The sequence below is a fragment of the Alexandromys fortis genome, unplaced genomic scaffold (assembly GCF_014885135.2).
Source record: "Alexandromys fortis isolate MF-2015 unplaced genomic scaffold, M_Fortis_MF-2015_v1.1 scaffold_180, whole genome shotgun sequence".
In the NCBI taxonomy this organism is placed as follows: Eukaryota; Metazoa; Chordata; class Mammalia; order Rodentia; family Cricetidae; genus Alexandromys; species Alexandromys fortis.
In genome coordinates this window covers 2,878,062-2,891,783 of record NW_026068143.1, presented here as the reverse complement: position 1 = coordinate 2,891,783, position 13,722 = coordinate 2,878,062, and the positions used below count along the sequence as shown (strand labels likewise).

General features: G+C 33.2%; 1 protein-coding gene across 6 annotated transcripts in view; it reads right to left on the bottom strand.

Moving 5' to 3' along the window:
• The window catches only part of Diaph2 (diaphanous related formin 2), a 773,854-nt gene that overhangs the window by 697,116 nt on the left and 63,016 nt on the right, over positions 1-13,722 (bottom strand). For 5 of the 6 annotated variants that reach the window (XM_050126860.1, XM_050126858.1, XM_050126856.1 and 2 more), the window contains 2 exons: positions 5,294-5,398; positions 324-344 (listed from right to left, as the gene is read on the bottom strand). In XM_050126860.1, coding sequence (XP_049982817.1) covers positions 324-344; positions 5,294-5,398 — 126 coding nt within the window. The remainder of the gene's footprint in view (positions 1-323; positions 345-5,293; positions 5,399-13,722) is intronic. The other variant, XM_050126857.1, reaches the window with a different exon arrangement.

The following is a 13,722-nucleotide window of genomic DNA, read 5'->3' as shown; positions in this document are numbered from 1 at the left end:
TACTTGAGAAATACCCCTACATGCTCTAATAATAAACAACATACAGCACACAATTTCAATTTCACCCAAGTTATCTAAAATGGCAGACATGGATTTTCCAAGGGGGGAAAAAAAACCCTTCAAGAAAACCCAGGTATATTCTATTTTTAAAAGATATCCCAAAACTGTAAGAAAGTACTTAACTTAGCTAAATTTTAATTAATTGATTCCAATATTTAGCTTAACACTTTAGGAAAATTAAAAATTAATTATTGCATGCAAAAACACAAATCTCCAAAACAAAGATTTAGTACTAAGGGTAAAAATACATCTTTTGTACTTACCATAACTTTACTTCCAACTATCTGCATGCAGTGGTCAACAGAGAATGGTTATGGTGTGAAAAAAAACAAACAGCAATAATATTAGTAATTAGAAGCTTTGACAGAAGTTAAGTGTTTAGTAAATTAGTCAATGGCCTACTCTAGCGACACCATTTAATGCTTTAGATCTTGAGGTGAAAAAAATACCAATATTAATGTGTGCCATTTAAAAACATATAGTCTACTCATAGGTATAAATAATGACTTGGAATTTTTAAAAATCTGTACTCTAAGGGGTTTTCCATGCATTAAAAGTCTAAATATAAAATGTAATAGCAATATACACTCAAATATTACCCCATTCATAGCCCCTCAAAGAAATTATCAGTGGAAAATTTATTCCGAATATTGCTCTTGTTTTCTTTCCTAGCTATGAAAAATATACTGTTATGGTCAGAATAAGTTATTTTAAAGTACAAATGTTGATTTAAAGTCATACATCAAGTTTAGGAATCAACTTTATTTGAAAGCTGAATATTTTATATTGTTATAAATTTAAAATGCATAATACCATTTTAACTTATACTTTTAAATTATAAGACAAATTTGTTATTATTGTTCTTTTCTAGGTCATCCTATTCCTCCAAGTATGAAATCAGAGTTTTCTATATGATATGAAAACAAACAATGTAATTTATCCATAAAAATGCAAGAAAAGAGTAAGAAATTTGAAGAGATGAGACCATTTCCAGGATTGTGTTTAAAAAAATAAGAGGAAACTCCAACACAAACATAATCTTATGCCAAAATCCAAATGTAAGTCAAATCACTGTTATCAGATTCCCATACTAGAATATCAAGCAGTGTACCAATAGAGCAAATTTACTATTCATAACCATTAATGTGAGAACATTTATTATCAATATGTGTTATATTTTTCAAGTAGTGCTTTTAAAACAAACACCAAATTTAATTGAAAGTAAGTATCTTCATCTAAGATATTACAAGATACAAAAAGATAATGGTGCTTCCAAGTAAATTATTTCAGAGAAATCCACAAGTCTCCAAACCGCAAAGCAAGTTCCTTAAAAATTCAGTCAGTGATTATTTAGATGAATAAAAGCTTCTTTGTTGCCACTAACAGTCATCTGAAATGTAAGATATGTTGTTGACCTAAGTTATTTCCTCCCGCCAAAAAAGACAGAGGTTATATTTGTCCCTTGTTTCTTTAGCACAGACAAGAGACAAAAAAAAAGAAAGAAAGAAAGAAAGAAAGAAAGAAAGAAAGAAAGAAAGAAAGAGAAAAAGAAAAAGAATGAGAGTCTGTGTTAACAATTAAGACAGGTTCATAATCAGTGAAACAACTAAAATGCAGCCCACTGAAGGCCTGTTTGAATGATTCATTTGGACTGCAAAATGATTTAATTTAGCTAAAGCACATACAGAAAGATATTTGATTGATTAGTCAAGAGAAGCAAGAAGAAAATAGTTTGGTCATATCTGGGTTCAACTGTTTCATGTTACCCAGCCCACGGAAGAAAAGGACCCGAGGAAAAGTATCTGATGATGGCGACAACACAGCCACAATAAATATAGATGTATTTGCATGTGTACTACAACTTTCAACTAAATGTTTTATTGGTTAAGTCTACAAACCTATAGATAAAATTGATGAAATGATTTTGGATTATGTACTATTGAAGAGTTTTTTGGAACAATTATCTCTCTCAATGCCTCACATGTTGTCAAATGTGTATCCTAACATGTTCTAGAATTTGAATTTCATAAATAGTAATTAAAGTTAGAAGTAAACTACTTCCTTCATATTATCACAAGGACAATGGCATGAAGTTCACTAACATTAGGACTCTAGTAAATAATGTTTCCTCATGAATGTGCCTACATATGTTGTTAGTTGTATTCAAGATCTTCTCTAAATCGCCAGCACTATGTGCCTCTTTCTGGGTTATAAATCAGTAGGGCAGCTTTAACAATACCAACAGCTTGTTTGCCAGTTCTGCAATGGCACTTAAAAACCATACAATCTTCTTTGTTGTTTGTAACTATATAATCCATACAAGCCAACTCCCTTAGGTCAGGCCTAGAACCGCACCTCCTACAATAACATGCATTTGGCTCCCAGAAAATAAAAGCACACTAGGTTCTCCACATACCTATTTAAAGTTCACTCATCACTGAGTTACTCAATCTACTATTACTTTATTACACAAAAGTGTCTACTATAAGACTTTACATTAAGTGTGTGGGGATGACCAAACAATAGTTTTATAATATCAACTTGTGGTTTCCTTAATATACTCTTATTGTAACAAAATTAATGATGTAATACCAGACTTGTTTGTTTTAGAAACAGGTTCTGACACATGTCTGTGTGTTGCTTCATCATCTTTTAGTGCCCTTTCCCAGGAACACGATGTCTATTCCTCACTGAGCTCACTTTTTCATTGTTAAAATTCCATATAAAAGAAAAATGCAGTTCTTTAAAGGGGAAAACAAATTTTACATTAAAATTTAACTGTAGTCCTCCCATATCTTACATGTAACTATGGAACATTTTTTTCACTTTAACACTGGCTCTGCATTCAGATGAGATCTTTGATTACCTACAAAGCCTTTTTATAACATGACAGGTATCATCATATCTGCGTTAAATGAGGAAATATCTTTAATGGGTATATGAATATAATTAAAAAGAGTAAAAATGTACAAGGCAGGCAAAGCATATTTAACACAATGAAAGCCAGATAGCAGGGCAGGAACTTAAGCTCCACACAGACCAACAGTCACACATTCAGAGATAATTGGTGCAAAATTGACTGTCACAATGATGAACAGGTACAAGCATTATTTCGTACTGAATGTTGGTACTTATTGAATGGCATCCCTCTTATCTTTAAAGAGAAATTACATAAACAATTTTCATAGTTTTAATGACAGAAAACAGTACTAATTAATGTCTCTCCAAGGTGAGAAAACTTCAAAATACTCTTTGTCAACAAGCACTCTTCCATCAAAATATTTGGCCCACGAAAAATAATAGCAAAAAAATATAATCTTGGAATTCTTGTGAAAGAAAGAAGAGTAACAAGTATGCTGAAGGAGACAAATAAGAGCCATCCAATCAGTAGTACTAATTTCATGGCTACTTAAAATGGAAAATTTCATGTCTTATAAGAAATACTCCATTTCTATCATTTGAATTAAGCAGTTAAAATAAGCTTTTATCTAGCTTCTTCCCTTCCTCCACCTTTCTGCATTTCCTCCTCCCAATCTCTCTCCAGTGTTAGATGGAATCCAGAGCCTTAATAGGTTAGACAGGTGCACTTCATGCTAAGCTAGAGCCTCTGCCAGTGGTTTCTGATTGAAACTAAGTAGAATAATTCAAAGTGTACATTTCTTTGGTGGGTTGAAGAGAACACCATATAAACATAAATTAAGCTATGCTGCGCACACATAATGAGTAATTATCCAAAGGTCACAGAATGAGAACATCATATAATCTTCATTATAGTCAGTCCCACTTACTCAAACAACACCAACAAATGAGCCAGAGACACTAACGAATTCTATCATTAAAACACCAAATGATTAGTCATATATTATCTCCCCTTTGTACTCAGATCTAGTTATATAGATTTGCTAGTATGCTTTCCTTTAAGCATTTGAAAAACAACACTGAATATATATGCCCTGCATTTCCTAAAGCATTTTACTGAGAACAATAACTTGAGTGCAAAAATGAGAAAAGATTCATCAGAATTTCAAAGTAAAAACCCTATGCATCACCTAATTCTATTGAAAATGATGCTCATGGCAAATTTTCCTTATCATTTGAAACATATTTCTGCCCTTGGATACCAGAGCCTAATTAAAAAACATGCTGTTGCTCTGCTCTGGCAGAGCTGAAATGCATTATGTTTAAATAGTTCAGCATTCAGATTTAGCTTGCCAAAAGTACAATATAGAATCAATACAATTACAAAATTCAGTAGTTGCTACTAGAATTAGTGTACTAAAAAGTATGAATGACATAGCCAAATATTGTTAGAATATACTTTTACAATGAAGGACATTTTCTTCAGTGGTCAATGTTTTAAACTGAAAATACTTTGTTTTAAAGGTATGTGTACAGATACAGATATATAATATACTCATACACCTATATATAAATTACATATGTGTATGTATGAATATGTGTGTATACACGCATGCATACAATGATTTTATGGAATCTGAACATGTAAAGTTCATTTCAAAAACACAAGAGATACATTTTGTCATATCAAAAATACAATTTTTCCTACAAAAAATTCTAATCTGAAGGCTACTTTTCAAAGAGCCCTAGAAGGGTAACAAGAAAAAAAATTCTATTAAAGTTGTAAGTTGTTCTTGCTGACATCAAATTCTTTCAATGAAACATATGTTTAGGTTTTGAAATTCATACAGACTTGATTAAAGTTCCTGGTATGTGCTTTCCTTTATACTAAGGTGAACTTTATCACACCAATTATGAACCAGCTTACAGTTTGCACTCAAAACAACAAAGCAAAATATGAAAAACATTCCTAAAAATTACATGATTAAATGTAAGCTTAATTAAAGGTGGCAGTGCTGTTTGTGTTTTCTCCCTCAAAATCTGAAATTTTCATGTAACAATATGTATAGTAGATGGAATACCAGCAAACACTGCCAATTTTTAGCAACAGCATAAAACCTCTGCCCTCAAATTCACTGGATTCTGTCAAGAGATTTCTATATTAGTCTTTTTTCTATAATAATGGATCTCTTGTGTCTAATGAACAGGTCAGTACAGAGATATATATGAAAAATATGTAAAAGTGCATACATATCATTTCCTTAGTTGACAATATGAGTATACATAGTCAAAAATTTAAAGAGCTGAGGTTTGTGAACTGTTAAGTAAACAGATAAGCTTATTCTCTTGGTGCCTGGGAAGTGACTCTACTTACAGATTTGGTAGTAGCAGAAATATACTGGACAACCATCTCACGCTTGGTGGTAAAATCCTTGTTTCGTAAAGGGGCCTTCTTTTCTTCGTTAAGGTTCATATCCTCCTGTTAGAAAGGACATTTACTGTGAGGATGGATGAATTATTGCTTAAATGCTTCAAAAATGATTAATGCAGTTAATATTTAACAGCAAATATTTTTGGATAATTCACTATTATTTAATATTTGATATAACATAATTTTGTGTATATTTCACATATATTCATGATTATTTCTACCCAGGCAGCGAGAAGAAGAAAATAATATTTTTAAACTATGCTACTGAACACTTTGTTGGTTCATAAAATAAATATACATTACACAGTCCTATAAGAGCCATTCATTTATCTCAATAACACACACTCACACACACACCAAATTACCCTTGGTCCATGCTTCCCAAGGAACACTGTCACCCAGGAAAACAAATGTGATAGACAAATTATCAGGAGACATAACACCAAAGAAAAATTCTCAGAAAGTTGATGCATATGAAAAAGAAAAAGAAAGAGGAAATCTAGCTGACTGTGTGTCTATGTCTGTATTGGGTATTATGAAAAGAAAAACCGTCATAAATTACCTTGTATCAACTATATAAGTGTTTCATTATGAACCTTCACACATGTATAAAATACACTTTGATCATGTTATATCTCCTCTGCCACTTCTCATCCCTATGTCTGTTCCTACAAACTGTTGACTCTTATAAACTATTTCATTCCTGCTATTGTAGCTGGCAAAGAACTCATTCATTGCATCCCCATTTGTGTACAGTTTATTTTTTGTTAATGTTTTCTTTATAGATTTGGATATGAAATATAGACATGAAAATATAGTAAAGTCAAAGGACAGAGACTTTTAAAATTGGAATCACTTACTTATTTAACATATACTATACATAAAGTACTATGCTAGACAGTTAACATTGAAAAGCTGAGAAACTGCTTTTATAATAAAATTAAATGCTATTATTTATGAATCAATGTCTGGTCCTTAGTATATGTTATTTAAGTTTGTCGACTAAACAAACAAAACTAATTCATGATCTAATAGGTACAAGTTATTATAATGGAGTCATGTATAAGATCCCTTAAAAACATAGGACAGATGTAAGGTCAGCAAAGATTTAGTCTGGATTTGAGTTATGAATAATGAGAAAAATCTGACTAATGGCCAGGAGACTAGTTAAAAGATGCCAGAGGTCATCTGTCATTTTTGGATGCCCAGCACCATTTACACAAGCTTTCTATATTTTTTTTATTTTTTTAAGCTTTCTATATTTTAATGCATCCGCACATTTTCAATTTCACTTTAAAACAATGACTCCATCAAAACCGCATTTGTCTACTTCACTTATATATAATTTCAGTACAGACATGTGGCTTAGTCTTCACCAATGAAACACATTTATAAAAGGTATAGACTCAGAAATAAACTATGTGAAGAAATAGGCCATGAACAAGCCATCCATCTTGCTGGTATGGGTGGCAACAGAGATGACGTAGATAGGGAGCTGATGGCAGCAGCCACATATTTTTTTACCTAGACAGACCAATTGGTTCTGGAATGGCGACAGCTCCTTAATCAGACTATATTTCACTATGTAGCTCTGTAAGCAATTCCTATAATGCCAACTGGCTGTTGCTGCAGCCCTCCTGATTGAGAAGCAAACTACTATCCCTTAATACTTAATATACCTTTTAAAAATCTAGATTATGTATTCTTACACTCCAAAGTATGAGATACTGAAGCATTTCAAGTGAATACTCTTAATTGTCAAACTACAGAGGATGGTAGCTGGATCAAAGGAAATTAATTTAAGAACCCATGTAAATGTTTTTTGAAGTCTGCATTTTCTCAGGCTCAAATATATACACCAGCTTCAGTTTGTGTTCAGGTGACATCGGTTATAATCTATCTCTGTCACTCCCAAATATTCTGAGGCTTCCCTTTCATCTTTAAATAACATACATCTATTCATTTGACCTTGGATTTTATGGTGTTATTGGCTAAGCACCTCGTATTGGGCTACTGCCTCAAAGCATTATGATGAAATTTTTGTCTGATATGAAAGTAGCTACAATGAATCTACATCCCCCGAGTACAGTCAACTGTGCAACTGTGAGAACGTTCTGGATTTTGTAAACTTGCGGACATAACTGAAAGGGTGGTAGTGTCATCCCTCCTTCCAGGGACAGCTCCTCATTAGTACCTCCATTTGATTTTTAATGGCACATACTGCAGTGATCAAGTCCTCAGAAAAGCAAAGCATTGTCAGAAAACAGGCTAGACAATAAGAGGAATGTAAGATTATACACCTCAGAGAATGTTGTCAAGACTGAGTATGATCATACATATCAAGCCTGGTGTACACTAACCAGTACCCAAAGAATGATATCTCCCACTAATGCTATCAATTGCCCATGCTCATTTTGGGAACTTCTTTTCACTTAACCCATTATGCTTTAATACTAGGTTCACAGTGACTGTTACACATACTATGTTGTTTCATACGCCCCACCATTTTTTATATGATGTCTCTCCATCTGTCACTTCTCCCTCTGTGAGCTGCTGCCTCCCACTCCATCCATATCTGGTCAGTTTTTATACTTTAAACTATACTCTTCCACTAAACTTTCCATAAGATTTTCTGCAATGGCCCATTTTAAAATGGAAACCTTCCTCTTGTTCTTCCATACCAATTTTATTTATAATTAACACTTTGTCATAGAACTATCACCATAAAGCTCTAGGGTTACTTAAGGTCAGAACTTACTTCTCTCTGTAATCCCAGTCAAGATCCTGGTCCTTGGAATGCAGTAAGCCCTTAACGAATATTTTTTGAGCCCATGCGATATTTGGGAACTTTTCTTTAAACACTATAAGGTGCCTCAGAATCATCAGCTGCCTACATTGGTTAGAAATGGGTAGCATTCATATGAACAGAAGAGTCTATAATGACTCATTTCATTCTTATAGAAATGAAAAACATACTACTAATTATACATTTGATACTTTCAAATCATTAACTCCAGCTTCATAATACAATAATAAAACTAAATAGAGTCATAACTCAATATTAACTCTAAACAACATAATTGAATATAAAACTACTTCTAAACACAGAGATCTTTCAATAGTCAAAACACAAAGCCAGTTTAAGCATATTTCATGTTTGTTTAGTGTATCTACAATATATGAGGAATGTAGTGCTAAAATGATATTGAAGTCTAAATAAGTGACCACTTAGAATAGCGTTCAATTAAGCCATATTTGTAAACATCATTTCTTTCCTGTTTTCACATCTCTAGACACATTCCTTTACTCCTACAAATATTGATTTTTTTTAATTGTTTTGTTTTTATTTCTTTTGGTGCTGGGACTTGAACCCAGAGTCTCATGCCTATGCAAAACATGCTATAACATTGGCCCACACCTATAACCGCAAACACTGTGTCACTAAAGTGATAAAGAAGGAACTCTATAAAAATTGAGCCAGATGAGAAGGTTAAAAGCTGTACCAGCTGGTTATTACTTCATTTACACTTTCATGCATTCTTTTGCATCCCTCTTTGGTTTTCTCTCCTTCCTCTACCTCAAACTCTTAGGCTAGAGAGATATGGGCCTTTATGGAATATTAATTAATGGCACCTTAGTAGCTAAAACACACTAGTATCGACAATGAATATAATTATTTTTGATGCTTTGTGTTTTAAAATTTGTGGAACTTAATAATGTTATTTAAACAAATAATTTTCAAGGTTGCTCATGTGGTAAGTTTGAGCTTGGTTATATTCAGTTTTATTGATACAGGATTTTGGTGTGTGGCTCAGGCTAGCCTAGAACTCATAATACTTCTGCTTCAACCTCTCAGATAGGTATTCCTATACCAAAAACTTTATTTTTAATTCCAAAATTCTAACTTCTTTAAACAAAGAATATAATGTTTACTTCCTACAACCAAATAAAAATACCAAAGATTTTTTTAAATGTAATTTAACTAGTGGCCAGTTAACCTGGCACTCATCAACTGCCTCAAGTTTTTAAAAGATCTGGGTAACTATATTAAACTATATAGACTATAGCCACATAATGTATACGAGCTCAGGTAGAAAAATAAAATCAAATGGATAAAGTAGAAAGATATTACTTCTGAATATAGAATGAGGGTAAAGGCAGAGGCAAATGCATAACATTAAGTGAATATTACTAAGGTTGATATACAACTTCCACATCTATTTCTTTTTTCAAGGTCCTGCATAATGTACATTAAGGAAACATAACTATCCCTGGTCAATCATACCACAAAGGACATGTGCTCCACTATATTCATAGCAGCATTGTTTGTCATAGACAAAACCTGGAAACCACCTAAATGCCCCTCCACCAAAGAATGGATATGGAAAATGTGGTACACACACAATGGAGTACTACACAGCAGAAAAAAAATGACATCTTGAAATTTACAGGCCTCAGCACCCAGATGGCGACTCAACAGCTACCTGTAACTCCAGATCTGATGGCCCCTTCTGACCTCCATGGGCACCCTGTAGGCACACACACTCGTACGCATTCACACACAGAAACACACACATAAAAATGAAATAAAATAATACTTAACCCTCCACTATATTCATAGCAGCATTGTTTGTCATAGAAATTTGCAGGCAAATGGATGGAGCTAGAAAACATCATAATGAGTGAGGTAACCCAGACCCAGAAAAACAATTATTATATGTACTCACTCATAAGTGGTTTTTAAACATAAAGCAAAGAAAACCAGCCTACAAATCACAATTCCAGAGCACCTACACAACAATGAGGACTCTCAGAGAGATATACATAGATCTAATCTACATGGTAAGTAGTAAAAGACATGATCTCCCGAGTAAATTGGGAGGATGGAGACCATGGGAGAGGGTTGAAATGGAGGAGAGGAAGGGAAGGAAGTAGAGGAAAATGTAGAGCTCAATAAAAGAAAGAAAGAGAGAGAGAAACATAACTAGTATTTTCACTATTTAGTAATTTTAATTGTGAGTACAATCTTCAACCAATTTTTCTAGACTAGAAAGAACACATAAAGGATCCACTAGGGTTGAAAAATAGCAATCATTGAAAGGATTAAAGAAAATAAGATTTACTAAATACTTAACTGAGAATATACACTAGATTCCTCCTTGGATCCGTAAGTTTGAATGGTACATGAAGTGGCTTAAAAGAGCAGTGAGATATTCACAATCCATATTTATTCACCTTCAGTGTACTACAACACACCAGTCAATGTTTGGTATATTTACTGATTATTTTATCTAGTTTTAAGCAAATAAACGCTCAGAAAATGGAAACACAACTCTGATTCCTATAAAGACAACAGTTTGAAGATAATAGGATAATACCAATAGCACAAGCAGAAGGGAACAAGATAGGTGACTGTTATAACTCTTATTTGTAACTGAGTCTTTTATCCATTTATCACATAGCAAAACTAACAAAAAAAATCTAAGTCCAATAAGCTGTCTCTACAAGACAGAAATTATTAAAGTAATCATTTGAAATATAGTTACATTATCAATCTTGATGATTGACCCTCACTTTATGTACATATTATATATTAAAATACTAGGCAAATGGTAGTAAAATTCTACCTCAAAGTAACAGGCCATTTTAAATCCTAGCAACCAGAGCATGAAGACAGCATCTTCAATTTTCTCAACAATAATTAGAATCACATGATCTCTACCCTGGCTTAGTGATAGTGTATAAACTTAATGGCACATGTTTATGTGCCTCTTTAGAATTTTCTTTAATAGCAAGAAACAAAAGGTCCCACAGCAGCTTGGAAACACTTGGTAGCATCAGCCGAAATAATAAATGCAAAACAAAAAATAAAATGCCTTCCTTATCATCAAACACTGGCAGAAGACATACAGAAATCATTGCAAAAACAAGCAAAAAATGTGTGAAAGCAGGTATTAAGAAAGTAACTCAAGTGTGGGACGTTCACTATATAACTGGGTGAATACAGCTGTTTTGTAAACGAACTTAGAGTTGTTACAACACATACATACACACACACACACACACTATTTTTCTTTCAGTCACTAAGAGAACAGTTTAATAGGGAAAACATATTGCTAAAATAAAGGCTGAAGTTAATAAGATGCTTTCAGGGAAAAAACACAATTATGAAGAATTCCTGAATACACCTACATGTAGAAAACTCAGTCATTTTAGGAAGTATTTTAATCAAAAGTACACAAGGTGCTATAAAAATAAAGAAGTCAGCTTTTATTTTTTTAAAAAAAAAAGACAAAATAATTAAAAATCAAACCAGCTAGGATGATAGCTCACACCTATAAACCTTGCACTCTAGAAGCTGCAGAAGGAGGATCACAAGTTCAAAGCGAGCCTTAGGTACGTGATGAGTTCCCAACTAGTCTCAGATATAAAGTGAGACTATCTCAAAAATATGTGAAAAGCAAATACAGTAAAATATTTACATAATTTTGAAATGAGGTAGGAAGCAAACATGAAAACATTTTCTGCCTAACCATACTGAACAATGCAAGCTAGTATCAGAATGGATGTTTCCCCTCACTTGTGGTTCTGAGAATTTATATAAATATATAAAATCGTGTATGTGTATTACATGAAAATAAATGTGAAAGCGTCTTGAGGAACAAAAGAACTGATATAACTTGGGAGGGTTAATAAAAAGGAAGCTAGGAGAATATGGAGGAGGCAAAAATGAAAAGCATACTAGCTATGCTTGCAAGAATACTTGAAAATACATTTTATAAAGAAAGAATGTATTTTCTCTCTAAAACCACACCTCTGTTTATTGCAACATAAAGTATTTTAAAGGATAGTGTAGACATTCTCTTTTAATTTAACAAAAAAAAGTGTTAAAAAACTTTTAGTTAGAAAGTAACTTCTTTTCAAAGAACCCCATGTGGAATGACACATATCAGCTGAGTCAACTTCCTATCAGTGTTCTGCTGAAATCACTGGTAATTCTTTCTTCTCGGGGCTACACACTGTCTGGAGTAGACAGCCATGAGGATGAGGACCTACACATGAATTATATAGAAGAGAAAGCACAAAGAGTCTATGTCTCTAATAGCATTAAATAAACACTCCCTCATTAAGACACATTTGAACCCATTAACGTAAAAACATTAAAATGTAACAGGCCATACTTATTGCACAACAGGTTATCATCAAAGGGGAAGAGAATATGCTTGTCCTGGTGAAGACTGATTAATGGACTGGTAAAAGTCAATGCTCTGATATAGTTTCTGCTAACTACCTACTTGTTCCATTTGGACTTGCTTTCTGTTTTATGTATTTTAAGCATGTGAGGGTTTTGCTGCATGTATGTGTGTGTACAACTTGTGTGCTTGCTATCTTCAGACATCAGAAGAGGATGCCAGGTCCCATGAGAAAGGAGTCACATATTGCTGTAAACTATCAAGTAGGTGCTAGGAATTGAAACCAAGTCCTCAGGAAAGGCACCGTGTGCTAATAACCGCTGAGCCATCTCTTCAGCCCTGAACTTAGGCTTCTTTGCCAGCTTTTGGTTTTGATTGTGACATATCAAGCCAAATATTAATATAAAATGAACTTAGAAGTATTCTAATTATTGCTTGCTTTAAAGCAAGACATAAAAAAACATGGAATCTTTGTCAGCACCCAATAAAAACAATCATGAAAGCAAAGGCTTTTGTCTGAAGAAATAAATTTACTAGAAAATCTCATTCATTTAAGGTTTTCTCAATTTTGACTATGCCTTCAGCTTATAAAGTGCATACATAACATTATCATATATATATTCATAGTTTAAAATCAGATGTATATATATATATATACTCACAAATAAATTCACACACATTTATTTTTATATATACTATTTCTCAAGTGACGAGGGCAAATGAAAAGACCAGTGCACCAGTCCTAAGGTTACAAAGTTTTTCTGCAATATACCAGTACAAGGTAGTGTTTTAATGTTTGCTCACTAAATTGTCTCTATCTTTCTTTTTATTCTTTTCTGGGTTTGCTTTTTATTTTGTTTCCATTTCGGTTAATTGGTTTTAAGTTTTTGAGACAGGGCCTGTGTATCCCAGCTCAGCCTTGAATTTTCTATATAGATCAGGCTAGCCTAAATCAGAAATATATTTGCTACAGTACAAAAAAGACACAAGGGGGGCTGGAGAGATGGCTCAGCGGTTAAGAGCATTGCCTGCTCTTCCAAAGGTCCTGAGTTCAATTCCCAGCAACCACATGATGGCTCACAACCATCTGTAATGAGGTCTGGTGCCCTCTTCTGGGCTTCAGGCATATACACAGACATAATAAATAAATAAATAAATAAATAAATAAATAAATAAATA